This window comes from Sceloporus occidentalis, unplaced genomic scaffold (assembly GCF_023333645.1).
Source record: "Sceloporus occidentalis isolate IW3139 unplaced genomic scaffold, rSceOcc1.0.p SCAF_2, whole genome shotgun sequence".
Lineage (NCBI taxonomy): Eukaryota > Metazoa > Chordata > Lepidosauria > Squamata > Phrynosomatidae > Sceloporus > Sceloporus occidentalis.
The window spans coordinates 71960794-71986648 of NW_028316982.1; the positions used below are offsets into that span (position 1 = coordinate 71960794).

Genomic DNA, 25855 nt, shown 5'->3' on the forward strand with positions numbered 1-25855 from the left:
ACAGAATGTGAAAAATGATGCTCATGACAAGAAATATAGTGAATAGATAAAAAATTATTTCAGGAACAATAGTATACATAGTGTTTTGTGTGTCTGAGTTGTTTTATGTGAATCTGTAAATAATTTATTGTATGAGATCTCTCTCAAATACGTCAAAGCAAAACGATCTGATGTGTTATAATATATGAAGCAGGGATTTTTGTAGACCTTGCCCTTGGACGAATACACATTACTTGGGGGGGGGGGGAGGCATTGAGATACTTACTAGCCTGGAGCAACTCTCTGGTGTGGGTCAGCAGCCTAGGATTGTGAAAAATAGGTATGCCCAGTAGGGAAGGAGGTAGTTGATATGCAAGACCAGTTCATACCTGCTTGCAAGAAACAGGGTCTGTCCTCCCTCAGGCAGGATGAAGTATATATGATGGAAATCCCTTTCAGGAAACTCCTTCCTTATCTGATCCTGTGCTCCAGTCACTTACCTTAACCCCTCGCCTAAATGCTTCCTTATGTTTTGCTATAGCAACCTTAAGGTTTTTCAAATATGGACAAGTGTGTACATTCTTTTGTTTGTTGGTTTGTTTTTTTGTGGCTGAGATTCGGATAATTTCTGAATTAACAATTTAGGAGTGAAACAACAACAAATAACAGTTTATTTATTAAAAGCATTCTGTTGGCCCACTACTTGCAAAAAAAAAGTTACATTCTGTTTCAGTTTCCAGTTCTCCCTGAACTCTAACATACTCTCCATAAACATCCAGCACTTCCTGCTCCTAACCTAATCTGTCAGTTAAATGGTCAAATCTTTTCTCCCATCACCACTCCATTTTAGAACATATTCTGAAGGCTGGGATAAGTTAATTCCATAAATTGGACAAGGCCCTCTAGTGCTTCTGTCCGTCCCAGAATGGTTCTTCATTGTAAGCAGGGAGTGCAGAAAGTATAAGCAGAGTCAGGGAGTGTCTTCTTTTTTATTTTTTAGGCAACTCTTGGACTCTTTTTGGCTGAAGAGTAGGATAAAATGTTTCAGATAAATGCATTATGTTACCCATGTCAGTTTCATTTTATAGAAGGAGGTTAGAATTAACACACATTAGTATTAGCTGATGCTGTTTACCAAATGGTCTCATACCACGAGCTGTGTGTGTAAATATTTGGGAAGTCAGTTGTCTGTAGCATCTGCCAAGTTCTTAGGAGAACTTTTACTGAACCCATGCTTCTATTTATGTTTGGCATGCGAATGAGTGTGCTGAAAGTATCTCTGTCCATGGTAGACTCCTGAAGTTAACTAGTTTAGCAAGCTTGTTGTGTTTTTGACCAGCATCTAACATGTATGTATGTATGTTGTGTGCTTTCAAGTAATTTCAGTGTATGGCGACCATCAGGTGAAGGACATATGGCGTTTTCTCGGCATGATTTGTTTAGAGGAGTTTTACCATTGCTTTTGTCTGAGAGAATGTGACTTGCCCAAGATCAACCAGTGGGTTTCATGGCCAAACAAGGATTAGAAGCATGTTCTTCAGAGTAATAGTCTAGTGCTCAGACTAGTGCAACACGATGGCGCTTGGAAAATTGTTACCACTGGATCTCAATGGATTCAGAATATAGGCAGTACACTAGCATGGGTAATCATGTGCAAGTATGTAGCCAAAGGGTAGCATCAATTAAGGGCAGAGGCAGCAGAATTCTCATGTAAGCCATGGTGTGTGCAAACTGAGATTAATGTACTATACTTATAGTGCTGCTATTCCACTTTTACTGCTCTGGCTGCCTCCTGTCACATTCTGGGATTTGCAGTTGAGGGAGGGGCATCCAGAATTCTCAGCCAGAGCTGTTATGCCTCACTGAACTACAAACCCCAGAATGCAACAGGAGGCAGACATAACTTTATGTACTGGTTATGCATCCATTTCTTTTGAAACCAAAGCAATCTGTGTTTAAAAGTCTAGATACCAATATTTTTAGCTTGTGGTTTTGATATCATGTTTCTTGCTTAATCACAGATGTCCACCTAATTCAGATATTATAGCAGCACAATAAGACACAATAGTAAAAACATAAAAAAATAATTTGTGGACAATCCATTGATATTTTGCTTGTTACATTATAATGATTTCTGATTCTGGTTATGCTCTGTTTGATTTCTGTGAGATAACACTAGGATACACAATTTTGAGGTTACCCTTTAAGAAAATATATTTCCCATCTGTTTTATGAAAAGAAAAAAAATAGGTAATTATAACAATACAGTCAGCCCTCCTTTTTCATGGGGAATCTGTTCTGGATCTCCCAGCAAAAATGGACACTCACCGATATTCAAGCCCCATAGGCTTGAATGAGGTGTGTGCCTGCGAGCGATTGCAGGGTGCATGCTACAAGGCTGCGCCATTGAAACTAACAGAGGTCGCCCCTCCATGAATATTCAAGACCACAGATCTCAAGTCATCGAGAACGGAGGGGTGACTTTATATAAACACTTGTTAATCTGTATGTCTTTACTGTTCTTCTTTTTCTTCCTTCTGATCTTGCTTATTGCAGAATTAATTCATGTCCCAATAACTGCTCGGGGCATGGGAAGTGTACAACAAGTAACTCAGTTCCAAGCCAAGTATATTGTGAATGTGACAAGTACTGGAAAGGAGAAGCCTGTGATATTCCTTACTGTAAAGCTAACTGTGGAAGTCCTGATCATGGCTACTGTGATTTGACTGGAGAGAAGCTGTGTGTGTGCAATGATAGCTGGCAAGGTGAGTTTACATTATTTTTCTTAAAAGATAAAAATGTATTATTTAAAGCTGGTCTCTATGCCAGAATTCTTGGGCTGGACAAGCAGCTACCTTTTCTTCCAGTTTGCAAACCTTTACTAAGAAGTGAAACAAGCATTTAGACTGTAGTGAGTGTTGACTTAATAATTTTATTTTTGTCTCACCTTTCTTGGTACCAAAGGCAGTTGCATGGTAGAAAAAGGTTGGACGGCTAGAAAAAGAAAGGAAACAGGTTTTATGGGTTATTCTGGCCAAAAGGCTGGCTCTGACAGAGTTAAAATAGAACAGAAATGGGCTTAATAGAGAGACATTGCAGTGTGGAATTGGAACAAGGTGGACAAAGGTCTGAGAAGATATGGATGGAACAAATTGACTCTATCTGTATATGTAGCTGTCGTGACCAGGGCACACAGATAAGTGAATAGATTGCAATAGCTCTTGGAAAGCAATTTGATACTGTTGGTGGGTTGTTGATGTTGTTTTTAATGAACTGAATGCTTAATTTTGTTTGCAGGTTTGCTTTAAAAAGAGCTAAAACATACTACAGGCTGAATATGTCTAATCTCAAATGCTTGGGACCAGAAGTGTTTTGGATTTTGGGTTTTTTAAAATAATATTTTTAGCGGGGGGATTTTGGAATGCTTGCATGCAGATAATCTTGGAGCTGGGGCCCAAGTCTAAACATGAAATTCATTCATGTTTCATATGTATCTTATAAACATTGCCTGAAGGTAATTTTATAAACGTTTTTAATACTTTTGTTTGTGAAACAAAGTTTGTGAACACAGAAAGTATAGGTGTCACTTTCTCAACCACCCATGTGGACGATTTTGAAATATTTCTGAGTTCTGAATTCTGGATAAGGGAGACTCAACCTTTATCGTGTTGTATGTCAAGATTTTTTGGAAAAGGAGGGGAATAGTATAGTTACCCCTCTGTTTTCACGGGGATCTGTTTCGAACCCTCCTGCCAATATTCAAACCCTGTTGGCTTGAATAGCAGCATGCATCCCATTTTGTCCCCCTCCATTTGCTGCCCGTGAATGGGCGAGGGACATGAACTCCAAGTCCGCAAAAACAGAGGTGCGACTGTACATTTAATACTTATGCATTTTATTTCCTGCAACTAAAAATGATAGTATTTCAAAAAAGTAAAGTAGTACAGACCATTCTGTTCCCTCCTGTGCTGAATACATTGTTAATTGTTGCCTTTAATGTCTTAGTTTAAGGTATAAGCATTTAGTAATATATTTAATAGTACGTTATGTCTTTCTGAGCAATTGTGACATCTGGTGGATATTTTGGAATGAACATCTAGGATAGTCGCCAGGTTTCTGAGAGAAAATAAGTCCTTTAAAAAGATAAAAGGCCTGTTGTGATAGCTGAGTCTTTATTGCTGTTCTCTTCATTACAGATCATTGTATAGATAATCCCTAATTTCCAGGGTCTAGCGTGGAATTAAATTGTTACTTTATACATAAAAACACAAATTGAAAGAGTCTGGTCTGGTAGGATACAAATTGTTGCTGCTCAGTCATATTGATATCACCATTAAAAGCTCCTCTAACAACAGAAAGTTACTGTGCATGCTGTTGTAAAAGGATTTTGTTCCATCAGTTTTACAGTTTAAAATTGGCAAGTGTAATATTTTAAAATTCGTTCCATAGTCATATATAAAGCAGACTCATTTAAATTAATGGAACATAATTAAATCATAAACATAAATCATAAACCAGGTCCAAGTCATTTCACTCTAGTATGACTAATTTTGGATTTAAATCTGTGATGCAGGTATGATTCCAGAGTACCATGGTATAACTGCCAGCAGCCAGCTGTCCAAGACAGTATATCCAAGAGTGAAGGAAGTTTAGTGACCAGACTTTGTAGTTCCAAAATTACAGTTGCTGTTCATTTATACGCCGATGATACCCAGCTGTACCTTTCCACTCCTAATCTTTCACCACAGCTAGAACAGCAAGTGTCATCCTGTTTAACAGCTGTCTCCCACTGGATGCACCATCGGTGTCTGAAGCTCAATATGTCCAAGACCGAGCTTCTTGTTTTCCCACCTAAGCCCACCCTTCACTACTCCTTTTCTATTTCTTTCAATAACATCTCTATCTAGCCGGTCCAGGAAGACCGCAGTCTTGGTTTCATTTTTGACTCCTCTTTGTCATTTATCCCCCAGATCCAGACTACAGCCAAGGTCTGTAGATTTTTTCTCTATAATATTGCCAAAATCCGTCCATATCTCTCAGCTTTTACCGCAAAAACACTGGTCCATGCCCTAGTGGTCTCACGACTAGACTACTGTAACCTCCTCTTGGCAAGGCTTCCTCTCTCTCACCTCCACCCATTCAGCATTCAGCTGCACGCATTATTACACTCGCTCGCCGCTATGATCATGTCTCCCCTCTGTTGTCCTCCCTTCACTGGCTCCCTCTTCCTTTCCGCATCAGGTACAAACTTTTGCTACTCACTTTTAAAGCCCTCCATGGCTGGCCCCTCTTTATTTAACTGATCTTCTCTCTCCCTACATCCCTACTCACACTCTCCGCTCTGGTAGCCAAAGTCTCCTTTCTCAACCCAGGATTTTCTCTGCCCCGTCCCGGATCCGTCCCTTCTCTCTTGCTGCCCCTCATTCCTGGAACCTTCTTCCTCTGCATGCATGGCTCATCACTTCCCTAACCAGTTTTAAGGCTGAGCTGAAAACCATATTGTTTAGGGAAGCGTTCTCAGGGAATTTGTGATTGTCATCTGGCTGTCTGATAATGTTTGATGCGATTTGCTTTTTATCTGATGTTTTTTAATTTGTCTTTTCTTTCCTACATTGTAATTTTATCTATTCCTCTATCTAATTGTTATTACTTTTAGAGTGTACGCCTCGGGCAGGCTTTTATGTATTCCTTAATTTTACTGATTTTGTACAGTGCTGTGTATAATTACAGCGCTTTAGAAATAATAATAATAATAATAATAATAATAATAATAATGCTGTATTGTATGATTATAATCAGGGAGCACTCATATCTGGAACACGTCAGTAACATACATAAGGAAAGATTGTGCATTTTTCCAATAGTTTTGGTCTTCATATAATATTATGTTATTTAAAATGATCCTTCATATAAGGTAACACAGGGAATTACCAAATATAGTAAATATATTGTCTAAAAATGCATTAAAAGACTAGTTAAGAATATGTAATTCTTGACCTTTCTTCTGATTTTTAGCCCTCATCCATATTTGAATGGTTTTTGTAAGCTGTATATTTTTATGCTTGTATTATTAAAAACATTTGACTGGGTTGCTATTGACTTAGATAAGTTACCTTGAAATGAGTGGGCATTAAGTTGGACTAATTCATGCTGGATACAATCTACCCTGATTAGGTTAATATTTTTATTTGTCCTTAAGGTTTGTTTGTTTGTTTGTTACCCTTTGTGTATTTTATCTTTGTGTACAATGGAAGCTTGGCCATGAAACCCACTGTGTGACCTTGGGCACGTCACATGCTCTCAGCCTCACGGGGAGGCAATGGAAAACCTCCACTGAACAAATCTTGCCAAGAAAACCCTACAATAGGCTCACATTAGGGCCAGCATAAGTCAAAAATGGCTTGAAGGCACACAACAACAATGATAAAGGAAGTTGATTTGTGATTGAAAATTATACCAGTATATTATCTCTCCAAGAGAGATAATTAACTTTGGCTGAAAATCCAGGTCCACTAAGTTTAGAATTGTAGTTAATTCCCTTGTTTTTATCAGTGTCATGAAAGGTATGAGACATACCATTGCTCTATAAAATGCTGACATTTGATTGCATTATGCAAATTATTGCAAATAATAATGCATACTGCATTTAGGTCACTTTCTATAGTCCCTGTATTGCCATAGTAAAAAAGTACAGCTTTAAATAGTTCTCGAGATCTCAATTTGCTCTTTTTTTTCTGTCTGTGGAAATTAAGGAGCTGTCCAGAGTACTGGAGCACTAAAATTATCCATATTAAAAATGCATTACACACACACACACACACGCACACACACACACACACACACACAAACACACACACCTGTGTCATCTATGACAAATTACAAGCCTTCTCAATTAATATTTGTGAGAATAGACTAACTGGGATATAAATTCCTTTTATTTTGGAATGCTTATATTCATATATTTTTGTTCACGCTCTTATAAAGCACCTGTAGCTTTTGCATTTATTTGCCATTTTAAGACTGTACTATTTACAGTTCTTCTTTTGTATTGGTTGCTGTTATGGGCCATCAAGTTAACTCTAAACTTTTGGCAATCTTTCTCTACATAAACACAAACGTGTGCGCACACACACACACACAGTTCTTTCCAACTGAGTGTAACACATCATTAATCTGATGAAGTGGATTCTAGCCAATAGAAGATTATTCCTTAATAAATTTGCCAGTATTGAAGATGTTCCAAGATGCTTTCTTTCAATCTTTTTAAAAAAGTTTTGCTCCCAATTTCCCACCTGTAAACGGAATAGTTCACATTCCTGGAACAGACTGTAGAATCTTCCATTTCTTCCTGCATTCTGTTTCCCTGCCAAATTGTTAGGAACCCTTGGAAATAGTGTAGGACAGTGATGGTGAACCTTTTAAAGGCCGAGTGCCCAAAATGCATCTCAAACCCCAATTATTTATTGCAAAGTGCCATGTCCCTCTGGCTTTGTAGTAACAAACTCTGGCAAACTGTGTGCTGGGGCTATGGCACATGTGCCCACAGAGAGGGCTCTGAGTGCCACCTCTGGCACGCATGCCATAGGTTCTCCATCACTGGTGTAGGACATGATGCAAACTGAAAGGAGAGGTGTCAGAAATGTCTTCCCTGTGTGTGACTGGAAAGAGTAATTTAGGATCAAAGCCAGTGTATCCTGAAAGGGATTAGATCTGAAATGTAGATAAGACGATTTCTGATTATGTAGCATTTTATCGCATTAATTAAAATGTTCATGGATACTTTGGCAATTAATGGAAGTGGGGATAAATGAATACAGGTTTTTGTTTAGTGTTAGTGCTTTTGTACATCCTCTTGAATTCACTAAGGTCAATTTACAAACTTTAGGTTTAAATAATATTGTTCTGGTTTCTGAATATGTAATATGTGTGAGAGAGCAAAATATTATAATAGTGAAATAATAAAACTTGTTAAGAACTCTGTTAGAACACTGCTGAACTTTGAATCTAGGAATTTTTATATAGATATTATTTGATGTAAATAGATCCTGGAACGTAAAGAAGTTCAAAATGTGTTATTGCGTTACATGAGATAACAGCCATAATGTCAACAGTATAGTCTTACTGACTACATTCTCACTGTCTCTCCCTTTTTATTGAGCATGAAATAAAGAGCTGTGTAAAAATTATAGTACTGAACAGAAATACCATTTCTTGAAACCATGTTATAAAAATCTATTACCAGTATGGTAACAGCAAGCTGAGATTTATATTTGAATATTATTTCAGTTGTTGCAGAAAGATGAAATAAAAGATTTTTCAAAAAGCATTTCATTTTTTCTCAAAAAGCAGTTTATAGTTGGGGATCAACTCATTTAATCTATCTCAAGAAACCTCCATAAGCAAGACACTAGAATCCTGAAGTAACCAAAGGCTGACCTGTAAAAGTCAGGTTGCCTGTGCCTTTCACTTCTCAGTTTTTATGTGCAGATGAAATTCAAGGAGGGCAGGACTGTTGTACATTTCTATTTTAGCTATAAGTGAACACAAGACTATATTTACATCAAAGTGCTCAAATTCTGACAGTAAGTGATATTTTAGGATATGAGGAAAAACATCACTCATATTTTCTCCTTCCTCTCTTTGTTCTAGCTTTTTTTTCATATTCCCTCTGAGTTATTGTTCCTATATTGGAACAGTAATAATTTCTCATGGAACCAAATGTGTTACAAAGAACATGTTTATAAATCACTTGGGAGAGCATCAGGGGAAAGATATAAATGCAATTTGCTTCTAGCAGCTTCATTTAATTATCTCTGACTAAATATGTCAGTTGATCTAGATTTTGAGATAGCTTCTAGGAAATTCCATTGTAAGTGTAAAAGTTTGGTGCGTGCAAAAACCTGTTTTATGTTTAAGATTAGCAACCACACTTAGGAGATTATCCCATGAGCCTCCTGTCTCACCACAGTCATGTTATTTAAGGAAATGAAAACATATCACTTTGGCCTGTTACAGACAGGCCAAAATAAAGCTGCTTTGAGTCACTTTGGAGGTATGGTATTTCAATGATGCATGAGTCCTAAGAGTCCAAAAGCCACACCAAAGCCACGCTCCAGTCCTAAGGACTGGAGTGCGGCTTTGGTGGGGCTTTTGGACTCTTAAGACTCATGCATCATTGAAATACCATACCTCCAAAGTGACTCGAAGCAGCTTTATTTTGGCCTTTCTGTAACAGGCCTTTGGGAGCATTCATTATCACACTTCTCTGGAATAGTGCGTAGGTGCTGTTTTTGTGATCGATTGTCCTGTGTGCTCTCTTAATCACAGCTTCCTTAGCCCCACCATCCTGCTCTATGCCCTACCTAGTGTGCCTTTCAGTTTTTTTTAAAATTTTTATCTTCAGTACAATCGCAGAATTATGGTAGTGCAATTTAATAAAAAGAAATTTAAAACCATGAAATGAAATGGGGGGGGGGCAGGAAAGTAGCTGCTTGGAAATAGCACGGGGAGAAGGGTGTGGAGAGAGGAGACGAATCATGCCCACTGACACCACATGACTGCCCAATCTCAGGCCTGTAGCAGAAGGCATGGAGCAGTGATATTGGGAGTGCATTGATGGGTTTTCCTGTCAATGAAATGGGATGATCTACCAACACTTTAAAGGCAAAGCAGCAACGAGATAGAGAGATACACCATATTAGTATGGCCAAAGATGCTATTCTTCAGCTTTAATTTTGGTTTATAAGCTTTGGGCCAGAGCAGATAGTCAGGAAAAAATGGCTTGATTCTGAGTTTCTGAAAGTGGGTCAAAACCCTGCTGTCCACATCATCATCTCCCAAGACGGGATGACCACCCATAGGCTGTCCACACCACCATACATGTGTACCACCACCATGCATGTGTACCATTGAACGGACAAACTACCTGCAATTTCCAATTACCTCCCTTTGCCCTCGCAGATGCCTTTGCAATGGACGCCGCGATACATTGCTTGTACAATGCATTGATGTGCCCAGTGATATGATCATGCATGCCCCCCCCCCCCCCCAATATGCCCTCCTGTTGGACTGGTTTGTGTATGTTGTAATTAGATCCATTACATTATTGGTGACTGTATTTTTACTTTGCCACAGTCCCATACTGTCACTGGGGTGATTATATTCCAGTTTGATGATGCACATTTCCCACCTTGAGTCATATCTCAGCTTCTTTTTGCTGTGGTTTTTTTTTTTTTAGCTCTGGAGCATGGCATTGTTTTGGTTTCCCCTGCTTTCACCTCATGCATTGTTTAAACAGCCAGACTTCAAAGCCACTAGAAGCCACTTTATTTTGCCAGTGTGGAATAACCCCTTGTGTGATATTTTCCTTAGTGAAAAAAGAGGGACTTTTGACTTATACAGGTACTTGAATGCACAGCCCAGTGGATATTTTGCCATAAGCCTTCATCAGCATGCAATGCTGGTTGTGCAGTTTTGTTTGAATCTCAGTTAGTTTTTTTTTTTTTTATCAACATGTCAACAATTTGGCATCATTAATACAAAAAAGAAGAGCAGCTTTTGGGAACACTGAAACTAACCTTTGCACATAAAGTGCACATTAAGGCCCACATGACCCACAACAAAATTCTGTGTTGTTTTGTTTTCATGGGCACCAGTCACCAAAAGAGATACAAGCTACTCAGTAGTCTCCAGGGAAGAAAAGTAGTACAATTAAGCCTATTACATGTAGGAGGGCAATTAACTGCCTCACACAGATGTGTAGGCTTCAGGAAATACAAGAGCCGTTCTGTTCATGAATAACTGGCAAATATTGCTATTCAGAATATGGAATACTGTTACTCTGTCACAACCAGTAGGTTTATTGGTAGTAACAAATGTCAAACACTTGATGATATGGTGCAGCACTTAGTGAAATTATTAAAACATGGACAAAATGCAAAATGAATACAGCAGCTGAAGAATATTTGGTAACCTGGATGCCAAATTACACATTCAGTCAGGCCGGAAACTTTGTTGAACCACTGAGATGCACATTGTACTTTTGAGAATGCTGTGTGCCTGAACACTTGCCATTTTGACTTTATGGAATCCATCATATTAAGCTACAAATACTACTGAAGCCAGCTCCATGGTGATGGGAAAATGATGAACATATTTGTAGTGAAACAAGCTGTCCAGGAATGGCTATCAGTTACAGATGAATAATTCTTCTACTGCACATTCAGTGTCACTCTTTGCATAATAATTTTTGCATTGCTTTTTGCACTCTGTATATTTTTATTTTTGTGTATTTCAGTGACACTTTCCTTTATAATTATGGGTAGATTGTGAACAAGTATAGTTTTTTCATGTGCATTCTGTGATTCCACAATTGCTGTAATTGCTGTATTGTATTAGAAGATGTCAGTGCTCCAGTAATATTTTCTTAAAATGCAGTTGGATTACCAAATTTTAAATAAGTAGTCTTTCACTTTTTGTGAGCTTCAGGTTCACATAGATTCTGTGTATTGTTTACCACTTGGTGTCACTGTTCAGCACAAACCAAACCAAAATGAATACAAAAGCATATCTTTTCTGTATCTAATACCTGGATTTAAACATGTAAAAAAAAGTGCATAACATCCATACTTTGGCATTTCAGAAATCAACCTATGTTTGAGAACAAAAGAATGCAGTTTGCATTTTAAGTACTGATGCTATTGGATGTGTATGTGAACATACTTCTTTGGATTGGCTTTGTGTAGTCTGGCTTTGTTTTCAGCCTAGTTAATCTTGGATAATATTTTCAAGAAACATTCTCATACTTGGAGTTCACTCTCAGATAGTATTGCCAGCTTTTCAAAATAATAATAAGGAATACACACAAGGCTGACAATCAGAAAGCATTTCTAAAGTTTCTGTTCTGCCTAAAGACCAAATGAAAGTATGGATTCCAGTTAACTTAGCGACACATATTCCTGTAAAATTAATGTATTGTCCACATTCATAAATTATATAAGACACTCATTTATGTCTTTATGCACACATTAGAAATACAGGAATTTTTAATTTTTTTTTTACATTTTGTTCAGCCTATATAACAAGAAAAGCTTTCCAACCCTCAGTTAAGGAGCAACCATTAGGCCCTATCAGTTCTGTAAAGGGACAAATTTTCCAACCCTTAGATAAGAGACATTCCTTACAATAAGTGTCACCTGACAACCCTACTGTCAAAAGTCTGGTCAGATAGGGTCAGCTGGACATGTGCATATAGAACATTATCTTTACTGACACTGTCAACAATATAACTGATATGTACAGAAGTGCTTCAGGTATGAGTCTTCATGACAATACACTGACAAAACACTAGAATAAAAAAAGTTCACTACTGTTTATCTGCTGCATATAAAGTAAATCTAGAGCTTGGTTCTGAAATACATTGTGCTAAAGGCATAGGGATCTCTGCGAACACCATCTTGACTTGTGTTAAATTGGGACAGCTGCCCTGTTGTTTCCACAGTAGTCACTTCCAAATTCAGGATTCCTTTGGTAAGTCTGTACTATAAGAGTATTATTCCCCAAATCTTAAAATTCTTCTACTACAATTTCTCACTGCCCTGAATCAACTCAAAATATATTGACATGGGGGGGGGGGGGGGGGGAGAATCAATATGGATGGCAAGCTGCTAATTCCAAATAAGTATCTATCACAGTCTAGCGTTCTCCTTGAAAACGTAAAACATCAAGAAAAAGGAGAAAGAATTATGTTTCAGTTGTTTTGTATAAATAACCACAATTCTCTTCTACTCCACAAATGTCTCATAGTTGCCACGGGGACAAATCTTATCTTTTTGCTGGTCAAGACAGAATAAGGGGGAATATTGTCTACGGTTGTGGTTCCTTTTACATAAGAACTGTTCCTTTTACATAAGACTTTATGGGGGCATCATGGCCTCTATGAAAGTGGAAGGAGACATCAGTATCTTGATGCTACTCCATTTTCTTCTGCCTGGAATTTTTGTGGAACTACAATTCCAGCTCAACCATTGACCTTTTTCCACTATCAGGTATGAGGGACAATCTAGTTCAGTTTCCATGATTTCAGGCAGAAGATGATGTTCTACCATCAATAAACTGTAAAGGTCTTCTGTGGTTTCAAAGAAGAAGTATAAAGGAGAAGAGATGTAGGAGGGGGCTCTTCCATTGATGATGGTGTGGCTGGAACCACCATAGCCTGTGATTCCTTGTCCAATGACTCCTGTTTTGTGGGACCAGAACAGACTGGCTTGTGTATGAATGCATATATCTTGAGTACAGTTAAAATGAACAGTACATTCAAGGTGAGCTGTGCTGCTCAACAACTGTCCTGAAGTGAGTGAAAAGGTTTGTTCCCATTTGAAATAATAATAATATTTTTTGCAATGCTTCTGGCCTCTGCTTCTCTCCTATGTAGTCTCTGTTGAGGCTGGCAAAGTCTATGTCTTCCAGAGCACATGCAAGGATGGTGTTCTTCTGGCTTGGTTCCTGAAACCAATCTTCCAGAAATTACTGACCATCTTGAAAATTCAAATGATTAATACATTTGTACAGTCCAGGTATTACCCTCCTCCCAATTTTTTTCCCAAACAGGTCCTGACTGTTCTTTGAATGTTCCTTCTATGGAGTCATACTGGATTCTGCCTAACGTGAAGCCATTTAGTCCATCTGTAAGCCGGGCTTCCCATAAGGCAGTTCTACATGGCAAGTTTATGTGGGTGATTGGTGGATATGCATTTAATTACAGTACTTTCCAAATGGTATTAAAGTAAGTTATTTTCACCCCTTTTCTTTCGCTTTCCCTTTCCTTTCCTAGTGTTGTGTGGAAATATTGATATTGATAGCATTCTTTTGTCATGCAACTCTTTAAGTCTTACAGTTCAGTTCAGTGCAGAACAGAGAGAGAAATGTGAGCTGGGGAAAAGATCAAAAGTGAGACACTTCAAGGTTCAGTTTGGGAATCTGATGCTGGAGTTGGCAGTTTTTAAAGTAGTGTAGTTTGCCTGCTTGCTTCTAAGTATTCTCTGCTTGTACATGTGTGTGTAAATCCATATAACACTAAATTATGCAGCACAACCCCTGTATGTCTTACTGTTTGGGAGATCACATTGTAGTAGACACATTCTGGGTTTCACACTGACATTATGAGATAGACTAGGAGCTGGAGTGAAGATACTGTTCGTTGGGAAAAAAAACTGCAATGAAAACCCCCCCGGTCCTTATCACATTACATTTTATACAAGGGATATTAAATTCTATTCATCCTGATCTATAGACAGTGTCTGCAATAGTATTTGTGCTAAATTAAATTAAAAGCAGAGGGGTGTCATCAGAATGGGGCAAAAATCTAGGGTCACATTCAGACAAATAAGCAGCTTAGCTCCTAAATGCGGTGGGAGGCATATTTGGTGATGTAAATGAAATAATGCACATTGTCCTCCAGAGAGTCCAGATGAAATCAGTATACTGTATTCAGAGTCTAGCTATCCAACTGTCATTGTTTAAAGGCAGATATTTTCAGGATCCTAACCACTTGTACTTGTTCTTGTGATTAAGATACATATTTATTAGCAAAATATGCTTTGTAAATGAAAAATGTGGGGCTGGCCTATAGCGGATTATACAGAGTGCTTCTGGTGACACTGTAGAGGCAGATTGAAAATTGGGATTTCTTTTTAAATTGTGCAGCAAGACTTTAATATTGTCACTAGTGAAAATGGGGTGGGATCCTGTATGATTTCCACTTCAGGGAGCAAAATACCTTGGCCAAAATACCTCCCAGCCTGGAAAAAAGGTAATATATTAAAGAAACAAACAAATCAATAAAGCTGGCTGACATTGAGAAAGCATCTTTAAAGCAACAGATTATTTAATCAATTGTCCATAGTGTATCCTTTTGCCAAAGTGTGTGTGCAGAAAGTTGCATCATCAGTCTACAAATTCTATAGGACAGGGTCATGACAATTGAAGTAGTGTCAAACTACATTATTTCTGCAGTGTGGTTATGGTTATATACACCTGGATTTTCAGGTTCAGAATTGAATCCAGAAGTACAGCAAAACTAGATCTCAGGAGATTGCCACCCTCTTCTGTACAAGCTGAATCCCTATTCTCAGACCTGCATTTCAGTTGACCAGTTGTTTACTTGGATTAAAATTCACTTATGCTCATCTGATTCATTACTGACACAAGTAATTACTCACATCATTACAGACATATCGGTGGCACTGAACCAATTGTTCTGTGTCAGTGGTTTAATGCAAATACAGAATAAAATGGGTGACACGACAGACCCACTGAGGGGCAACGTGAGCCATGGAGAGAGTATCAAATATGAATTCCTCCATATTCTAAACTCTTCCCTTCAGGAAGGACCAAAACCAGTGGAAAATAGTGCCTCCTGTCCCGTTTGAGATGTGGCCCAAAACAATAGCTTGGTTATAGTACTGACCACTACTGAAAAGAATGGCAGAACTTATAGAATACACTGCCCCTATCCAATTCTTGGTATACATAGCTGAACAGCAATCTGTGTCCCATAACAAGGCCTGGAGCCAGATCTAAACAGATCTCAATAATCCATCTCCTGCATGATCCCTTGCAGGTGAGAAGCGACTACATGTTCCAGAACTCCAGTATAGTAGGATTGGGCTGTCTAAACAACAGTTCCACAACAACTTATTAGTCATAATGGAACATTTCTTAATTGCAAAGAGGCATTTACTCCTTTTACCCAATCTGATAGTTTCTTCTGGTCAGGAGAGTCAACAGTCCAGTACATATGTGTTTGATGTCTGTTCTCCAAGTATCTCTCTGTCTCTTTACATTGAAAGGTATCCACTATTGTAAGAGAAGCAAGACTGAATGTTAATATGCCAGAACTGCATCAATAAGTGTCCACGTGATAACAGATCTGAGCTTTCCCCCCTGCAATCTCATACAAATTGGGCATTCAATGATCTATGACCTCTTCATCTATACCAAAGTATAAAAAGCTCATGACTGCTTTTACCATTGAGATGTAAATTGTTTATTCTATTTACAAGGACATGAATTAGGATACTATACTGTATGTAAACTGCTGAGAGATGTTATTTTAAGCAGTACTAAATTTATTAAAAGAGTATAGTATAGTAAATTAACTCAATTCAACAGTAATTGTAACTACTGTTAATAAAAATACAGTATACCCTCCATATCTGTGGACTTGCCATCCTCGGATTCCAGCATCCATGGATGGCAAGCCTGGAGGGGCAGGAGAGGAGGGGGAGGAAGGAAGAGTAGGAAGAGGTGATGGGGATGGGGAAGAGGAAGAGGAGGAGGCTGCCTGGGGGACATCTGAACCGGAGAAAGGGCTCCTCCCTGGCTGCCCAAAGTCTACCTAGCATTCCTCCTCCTCCTCCTCCTGTGGTCCAGCAGCCATGACAAGGCCTGGAGGGGCAGGAAATCAAGCAGCGGAGCCTCAGTGGGACCAGAGCCAAAAGGGACTGTGAGGTCATCTGGTCACCCCAGAACCACTCCCAGGAAGTGGCATTTGGCACTGGTACCCTCAGACTTTGCTTGCTCCCTTGTCCTCAGCCCCAAGGGATGCCCAAGGCTTATGGTTCCTGCTGCCCCCATCAGGCCTGGATGAGCCCCTCCAACTCAGTCTGTCTCCCCCCCCCCCCCATGGTGTGTGACCAATAGGGCCCAACTGGGGATCCACCACTCCATTTCCTGCCCCTCCAGGCCGTGCCATGGTCACTGGACCACAGAAGAAGTACAAGGAGTTGGAGGAGGAAGAGGAGAGGAAGGTGAGGTAGGCTTCGGGCGGCCAGGGAGGCAAAGTGCCATTGTCCCCAATGGTGGCATGGCCATGCGGCCACTCCACCATTGAGGTCAATAGGACTTGAGCTTCCACGGATTTTGGCATCAGAGGGGGGATCCGGAACAGATCCCCCCGGGATACTGAGGGCTGACTCTAAAAGCTTGCCAACATTTTGGAAGAAGAGGTTGATGTGAGAATCCCATTCCATGAACATAACTTAATTCAAGGAAATTTCAGCGTAAGCCTAATATCCTTGGCCCATCTGGACTTATTGAAGGCAAGACTAGCATGATAGGCCCATTTATCCTAATTAGACATCAGACTCACAGTGGTATTCAGCTGGAAATGTTTCCTCTATGTATTCAAAGGGTAAATTGGCAGATAAAATGTGATTTAAATGGTTTTTAGATTCATATACTTTTAAATGGTTACTTGGTGCATTTCCCTAGCAAAAGGGGGTCAACAAAATGTCTAAATATTCAAGTAGCTATTGAGATGCTAATTGAACTGTAAACAAAGTGGAATACTCACAGTTTGTTATGGATACAGTGCATAAACAGAAGAAATGTTTGCTCAAACACACAAACCCAGGACACTCTTCCAGCTAACAAACTTGTAATTTTGTCTTTTTAGCTATAATTTGGAAAGCAGCATCTGGAATGTGGTACCTGTTTCAAAAGGGCCCCTTCAGAGATATGGACACACTATTGCTTTATATCAGGTTTGGCTTCTTTAGGTTAATATTTAATTTACTACTGTATTGTATTGTGGGATTCTGGTAGCCATGCTTTCTAACCCAATTCCTTCAACTGCTAAGCATAACATGTCTGACTTGATTCAACTTGAGTTGAAGCAGTCTTACACTTGAATTATATAGAATAGTATACTGCCTTCATTACTGACAATAGCTTATATTCATTGTTTCATTGCAGACCTTGAGAACCAATTAAAGACGTTTTTATTTTTCTATTTGTGTATCATAACTATACAATGAGGAGCCCAAAAGATGTTACAAAAGGTGCTCTTTAAATGATAGTATTTTTAATGCATTCTGAGAACATACAATTTGGGCTAACTTTATTTTAGTCACTCACCTAGGCAAGGTATTGGTTGCCATTTTTATTTTATGTTTTTTTTAAATTTAACATTTCTCCAATCCTGTATATCCTTGAACCAGAATTATGCAATATTTCCTGAAAGTTGTCAAAAAGAAAGTTAGCTGAAATACTGTAAAATGCATGGAATAGAAAGCAACACTACATGAGCAGTAGTCCATTCATGCAATGTGATTTTTCTTCCCTCTGCAGCCCCTTGCAAACTCCCAGAACTTTGTTCAAGAATTTCTCCCATCCATTTGTATCTGATTTGGATGATGCACAGGGGGGCTGCAGTTAGAGGCTGAATTCTCTCCTCACTTGGTTCTACTGACTGAAGTAGTTCTGTTAACAAAAGACTGTACGGATATTACCTATGGACAACAATTATTTCGCAATTATAGAGAAGATTTTACTTTTTAAATATCCACACTTGTACAGTTGCTTTCTCCCCCCCCCCCCCCCCTCTGCAATAAAACAGCATAATGCAATGTACTGGGAGTTAGGGATAGAGGATAGTTTGAAAAACAAATGATGTGATCTTATATTCTCATGAACAGTAACAAATATCTATTGCTAATAGGGAGGTCAGAGACTGACTTTGATCTATAGATCTGTTTGTACTACAGACATTCTTACACTGTTGCATGCAAGGAACTCCATCTCTGAAAAGATGCCCAGTACTGTCAGCTTTGGCAGTGGTGATAATCTTTTGGAAAGGGATGATACAAGGGTTGTCTAGATTCAGTTTGTCATTCCCTTCCTGCAGGTAAATTAGTATTGCTAAAATTGACAGAACCAACTATCGCTTCATTTTAGAAAGTATAGAGGAATATTATGCATGTGCCATTGGGCATTAGAGCTAAGCTTTCTAGATTCATGAACTTTTTGACACACACACACACATCATCTTCTCTGTGTAGTCTATATGTGAATCAGCATATGGATAGTGGATATAGATACACTCACCGTAATCTTCATTTTTGTGACACATAAATTTAATAGTTCTGTTCCTGTACTGAACATTTTGGAGAAACCTACAGCTGAATCCTGCAATTCTAACAGGAGCTGCACCCACTACTCTTTATGCATAATGGATGGACCTCCTGACTTCCTTTCAGTTTCTTCTTTTCTACTGCAGCTGCAGGAGCAAATTGGTATTCCTGGGTCCATGAGGACTTCACTCTACCCTGATTTATCTCAGCCCTTTTCTTTATATTTTTTCACTCAACCTCTATTGAGCTATACTTCCTTATTCACTCTGTGATTCTTTCCAATATCTTCAAAAAAAATTTTTTTTTCTCCTCACTTGTGGGTTTCTGGGCCTATGACACTGAAACAAGTCCCTCATAGAATCATAGAGTTGGAAGAGACCACAAGGCCATCAGGTCCAATTCCTTCCATGCAGGAAGACACAATCAAAGCTCCCCGACAGATGGCCATCCAATCTCTCTTTAAACACCCTCAAAGAAGGAGATTGCACCACTCTCTGAGGCAGTGCATTCCACTGTCCAACAGCATTTACTGTCAGGAAGCTCTTTCTAATGTTGAGCTGGAATTTCTTTTTCTGTAGTTTGAATCCATTCCTCTGATTCCTATTCTGTGGAGCTGCAGAAAACAAATTTGCTCCATTCTCAGTATGGCATGCTTTCAAATATTTGAACAGGGCTATCATCTCACCTCTTAACTGTCTCTGGTTTCTCATGGTTTCAAAACTTTCTCATGGTTTCAAAGATTTTTTAAAAGAAATGTGTTGACTGTGGAAGAAAGAGTTGGAGAAGTTCATTTTAATCACCTAAAAATCACTTAAAAAGCAAACCAACAGCACTTCTCTTATGTTTGTACTGGATCCCAGAAGGATATACTTAATCACATACAGACACACATGATTAAGTGAAGCCTTTTGAGATGAGAGAATATTTATTTATTTATTTATTCAGATACAGGGCAAAGTTGTATTCTCACTGTATGGAACAAAGACATCTTTTACAAGCTGATCCACTACATTTCTAAATGGAAATACTTGGTAGATTCTTCCCCTTAAGAAAACAGCAAAATATGAGTCAAGCACTGTGGCTTGGCTGAAACAAACGTGTGTGTGTGTGTGTGTATGTGTATACCCACATATACACATATATAGAGACAGACTGAGAGAGAGAGAAATAACTTTCTAGAGAATGCAAAGAAAAATCACAAGGCTGTAGGAGGATAAAAGTAAGGCGATGATTTATAAAATACTTTCAACTTGTGGTTCTAACCTGAAGAGTTCAATTTAATTGTTCTGGTTTGTTTTATAATTGATACGCAAGAATAACTGATCTTCATAATTGACAGTTCAATGAAAAACTGAGGATGTAATGCTGAAACAACCATCACACAAAAACATTTATTTTACTTAGAGTTTCCTGCTTGGTGCTTGGAGATTCAGAGTATTACTTCTTGTCATCTGTTATTCATCAACACAAGGTCCACTGAGCACAGTGGAAGGAAGAGAAAATTATCTAATTGATAATTTTGTCTCCCTCTTTTAATTTGATGTCTCTATAGAGTTTCCACACAATGATTCTGAGTGTCACTGACATTCTGCAAAACTTAAACTGTTTTTCCTAAGGAAATTGTTTGAGGAAAGTAAGTGATAACAATGGTAGGATTACTTCTTAGGAGGTGCTTAGCCTAATAATGTTTTTACAGATTTAGTTAATTTACTTATAGATAATTTAAAAAATGGAAAGCAGATCTGAAGTGCTTTCAGTTGTAATCCTCATAGGATATTTAAGCAGTAATTGTGTCTATAATAAAAGGAAATGATTAAATTTGTACTTAATTACTGTGTTGTAATCTAGATGGAGGGTTTGGTGTATATGGAAAGTGGAGTAGTTTAAAAGAATGGAATGGAAACAAGATAATTATATGATAATCTATAATGATAGTCTTTGTGTGGTGGCATAGTATAGATAAAAAGATTTAGTGGTAGTGGTAATGCTGATCTTAACTGATGGATCTGATTTGGAATGTTCATTGAAAGATGAAGTCTCCTTTAGAAAGCTCATGGCAGCCTGTGGTTATGAAATTAACTAAATATTCATTTTATTTGAAAACATTTTATAGGTTTGGACAGAAAGGCTTATTACACTGAGGATTTGAAAACTCAGTGGAAAGACATACAGTACCTTGATATAGAATAGTCTAAAGGACAGGTTGATTGGAAGCCATGGCCACATAGACACTTAAAACTACAGAATTGTCCTTTATAAGAGAATGATTTCTGCTTGTGTTTCATGTTTGAAGCAGAAATATTTCCCTACTTTCCACTCTAAGATTAATTTATTTATAGACATTAGAAATTGAACCTCAGACTTTCTATATGCAAACCATATGCTCTAGATTATAGTAGACCATAGATTTAAAAATCAGGGAGGCACCTGAAGGAGGAAAGAGGAACGAGTAAAAGAGTGGACTTTTGAAAACTTCATAGAATGAAAGGACGGGATAACATGAATGGTCTTGGCAAGAAGTGAGTGATAGGTAGGACGGCTGTAAATAGTTGAGATAAATTTTGAAGTTCAGACATTCATCGCAACAGCCTTTCCTTAAGGAGAAACCATAATGCAGATAGCTTTGTTGAGGCATACCAGTAACTTAGTTCTAGTATTTTCATCTCTAGTAGGAGTAGGTTTTCTTGGATTCATTCCAAATTACTTTACATTACAACAGAATTTGTTGTTGGGGAAAAAATCCCTCTCCAAATGGGAAGGGCACCACAAGTAATGTGAGGATGGCAGTTAAATTCAAAGGAAACAGGGAAGCTTGAAGAAGGTGGCAAGATGATACTATTGTCCCTGCTTATTTATCTTGTGAGCCTAGCTTTACTATACCTCTGGTCAGAATTGCTAAAAGGAATAAAAGACTAACTCGATAACTGAAAAATAGGTACTTGAGGAAAGTGCATATGTTGGAGGAATGATTGAAAAAAGGAGTTGTTAAGCAGAATGATATGGGTTCAGGACAGGCTTGTAGAAAGCAAGAGTACAAGCTCGAAACCTTCAGGATGCACAGAGTTATAACAACTTCTTTATTATAGTTTCTTGCATTTTTGAGTTGTGATGAAAGGGAAGTCATCTAAGGTATGCCTTTTGGTTTCACTGCAATACATTAACAAAAAGAAACATACTTAGTAAACTCTCAAAATTCTCAACATGATGGACCCTAGTCAACATTTACACATGAGAGTTAACCCTAGGGGCTATTCTGTTGAAGATTAGGTAACCTTTCATTTCTCTCCTTTCCTACTCCAAGGTGGATTTCCTGAAACAATATTTTTTTTCTTTTTTACCTTATAAGAGCATCCTGAGTATTCGTTCCTATTTCTGCCACAAGCTCATATTGCATTGGCTTTCCTGCCCTCTGCTTGATACAGATATAGAGTCCTACAATAATGCTAAGGGGATAGTGTGTATGTGAGTGAATGTGTGAGAGAGGAAGGGGTGAATTTCTCTGATTGCCAGAGATGTAGGACTTTATCACACAACCCTTTGTCTCACCATGATTGCATTAATGAAAGGGAATGCATAGATACTGGCTTGGGAGCACTCCCTATTACACATCTTGTCAGTACTATGACAAGGTCTTGCACACTCTCTTCCTCGCTCATTCTTAACCCCACCCTCCTGCCCTGTGCTCTTCTGAGCATGCCTTTCATTTGCGTGTGTGTGTTTGTTTTTTAATGCAATTCTAAAGATATGCTAATGTTATTTAACAATAAAAAATAAAGGAAACAAACAAACAAAATGGGCTTTTTCAGCATAGCAAGGAGGGAGGAGGAGACATTGGCACCATGTGACTGCCCAATCCCAAAAGTGCCATGAGAGTAACTTCTTGCACCTGAGGACTAATTCTATGCCTGTGTGATTATGAGCTTATTGATTGGTTTTCTCTGCCAATTACAAAGTGTGCTGTCACCAAATTGGTTTTAGTCTTGTTAAAAGTTTAATTCTATTTAAATGTATTAATATTCATTATTACTTTTTGTATTTCAGTAATTGTAATTACCTTTTTTAAAAAACAATGTTGTTTCTCGGATCCAAGGAATTGGTTGAAATAAATTCAGATCATGGCTTTACAAAGTTAAAAGCCAAACTTGCAAGATTATAAATATTGCAATTCATGTTCAGAGTCACTTACCACACTGTACCTTGATGGTGTTCTTGGCTCTCCAGGCTTTGGAACACCTTTAGTTAGTGTGGCTGTGTATCCTGTAAAATGGGTTTTTGGAAGGTTAAATCAGAAGCTTATAGTTATGAGGATAGAGTTATGTCATCATAGTTACATCTGATGATAAAGGATCTCAACTGTTGTTGTTTATGATGATGATTTAATTTAGAATTTAGCATTTTTTTTGTTCCAACACAGTGAATATAAATTTCAGTTGTTGGATTTTATCTGAGATTAATGATCCAATAACATTTTGGCATTAGATATTTGATTGTTATTTTTATAAGGTATATATCTTGCTTTTTTAATAAATGAATGTACAAACGAATTGTGCACAAACAATCCAGTCCTTTGGTTATATCAGTTGTGTACTCAGCAGTAAGCCCACTGAGTTCAGTGGGGCTTATTCCAAAATAAGTTGGTTTTGGTATGCAGCCCAAATATCTGCTTTTATCATTTTGAAATGTATCATAGATGTGATTTACAATTTATTTCTTCAATGATAAAGTATATAAAGTGGTTTTTCCTGCAGACAGTGAAGACAGACATGGTTGGAGGGATACTGCTTTAGGATTCATCTATAAATAAAGTTCTTTGTTTTGGATGGTAGGATTGCTATGTCAGGAAAAAACTAAGCACATCATGCAGTTTTTATTAATTCAGAAACTGCTTTGCAAATAAGTTAACATCAGCTTTCCAAGCATTATTTTAAATGTGTTCAACAGGAAACTTGTGAGGAATTAGGTTTTATAAAGAAAGAAAGCACAGCAGAATAGGAAACAGAATGTGGAAGATATAGCCATCATGAATGGTTTCGGAAATGCAATAAAATTGTCAGAAAGCTCAGTGGACAAAAAAATGACAGAAATGCTTTTATGGAGAGAAGTGGAGGACTACCTTACAGTGAGATTTGTGACTGCTAAAGGGCCTGAAAAAATCTGATGAATTGGATTATTTTTGTGAATTGCTTTATTTTATCATGATGTACTTATCTGTTGGCAGCATGGAGCCAGAATAGGTAGAAATAAGTTCAGTACAGGAGATATGAAAATTGTAAGAGTAACAGTGGATTTATTTAGGGTGGGGCAGCTAGTGGATCCACCACTATGGGAGTGGGCAATCTTCTCCTGATTTTACGGTTTCCCCTTCCGTAACTGTTCAGAGTTGATCAGGAGCTTTACTTGTGTTGAAGCTATAAGGGATAGGTTCCAGTACCACGCTATTAATCTTGGACCAACTATGAGAGGAACAGTGACGAAATCGCCAGGACCTGGTTTAAGAATAAACATTGAACTATATCCATTGTCTGTATAAAATCTGTTCCAGATGATGAAATATGCTATTGATCATTATGATCCATAGGCCAGTGTCACTGTCATTTAGTAAAGACTATCAGTATCACAGTTTCAGAATTTACCATGCTTTTCTGTTTTCTACTCTACTTGAATTGTTTACTAATTTCATTTTTGGTTCTGTCCCCCTTTAATACAGGATGACATTTACATGTATGGAGGCAAAATTGAAACAAATACCGGGAATGTCACTGATGAATTATGGATTTTCAACATACCTAGTCAGACATGGAGTACCAAGATTCCAGCAGTACTTGTTCACGGCCAGCAATATGCTGTTGAGGGTCACTCTGCACACATAGTGGAGCTGGATAGCAGGGATGTTGTCATGGTTGTGATTTTTGGTTACTCCGTAATATATGGTTACACCAGCACGGTGCAAGAGTACTATATCAGTAAGTTCATTTTCTAGAAATCTAAATGTATGTGAGAAAAGAGAACTGAGACATAGGAATCAAATAACATGAATCTCATTTTTAAAGTCAAAGGCTTTCACAGCCAGCATCCATAGTTTTTGTGGTGTTTTTGGGCTATGAGGCCGTGTTCTAGAAGAGTTTAATCCTGACGTTTCACCAGCAGCTGTGGCTGGTATCTTCAGAAAATGCTGGCATGAAAGAGAGTGGGGTATATATACTGTTCCTCTCAACCATTTCCTCTCAACTAACAGCATAAATACCCCACTCTTTTCCATGCCAGCATTTTCTGAAGATGCCAGCCATAGCTGCTGGCAAAATGTCAGAAATAAACTCTTTTAGAAAATGGCTTCATAGCCTGAAAAACCCACCAAAAACTATGAATCCCCTTTATTAGCATAATCAGCTGTTTTCCAATCTAGTTTTTAATTGTGGAACAGGCGAATAAGGAGCTTACCTTATCTACTCATGTACAAGTTGATCTCATGTATAAGGCAAGGGAAGTTTTAAGGCCCAAATCATGGATTTTGATATGACTTATGGATAAGTCTAGAGTAAAACCTAGGTACATACAACAAAGGATGTAAAGGGAAAAACCATACTTTCCCTCTCCTTCTCCTTCTCTGGACCTCTCCTGACAACATAGTACCGCTGGTCCTGGTGGAGAAGGTTTTGATATCGGATTGAAAAGGGAGGTTTCTGGAGGGAAATGGGGTGTTTGGTGGGGAGAGAACGTTTTAGATTCAGGTTGAAAAGGGAATCACCTCTCTGTCTGTCTGTCTGTCTGTCTGTCTGTCTGTCTCTCTTTCTCTCTCTCTCTCTCTCACACACACACACACACATACCTGCCTGGGCAGCTCTTTCAGAAATCACTGCCAAGGCACACACTAGTACTGTATTGTCCAGTATACAAATCGACCCAGGATTTGACTTATAGTCAAGTACGGTGGACCCTCAATTTATGTGGGGGATCCGTTCCAGACC

At 38.3% G+C, this 25855-nt stretch overlaps 1 protein-coding gene across 5 annotated transcripts in view; it reads left to right on the plus strand.

Annotated features, from left to right (window-relative positions):
• ATRNL1 (attractin like 1) overlaps window positions 1-25855 on the plus strand; it is a 686837-nt gene that overhangs the window by 82364 nt on the left and 578618 nt on the right. For all 5 annotated transcript variants that reach the window (XM_089509984.1, XM_089509985.1, XM_089509986.1 and 2 more), the window contains 4 exons: window positions 2536-2744; window positions 13588-13762; window positions 17435-17522; window positions 24598-24853. In XM_089509984.1, the coding sequence (XP_089366110.1) occupies window positions 2536-2744; window positions 13588-13762; window positions 17435-17522; window positions 24598-24853 (728 nt within the window). The remainder of the gene's footprint in view (window positions 1-2535; window positions 2745-13587; window positions 13763-17434; window positions 17523-24597; window positions 24854-25855) is intronic.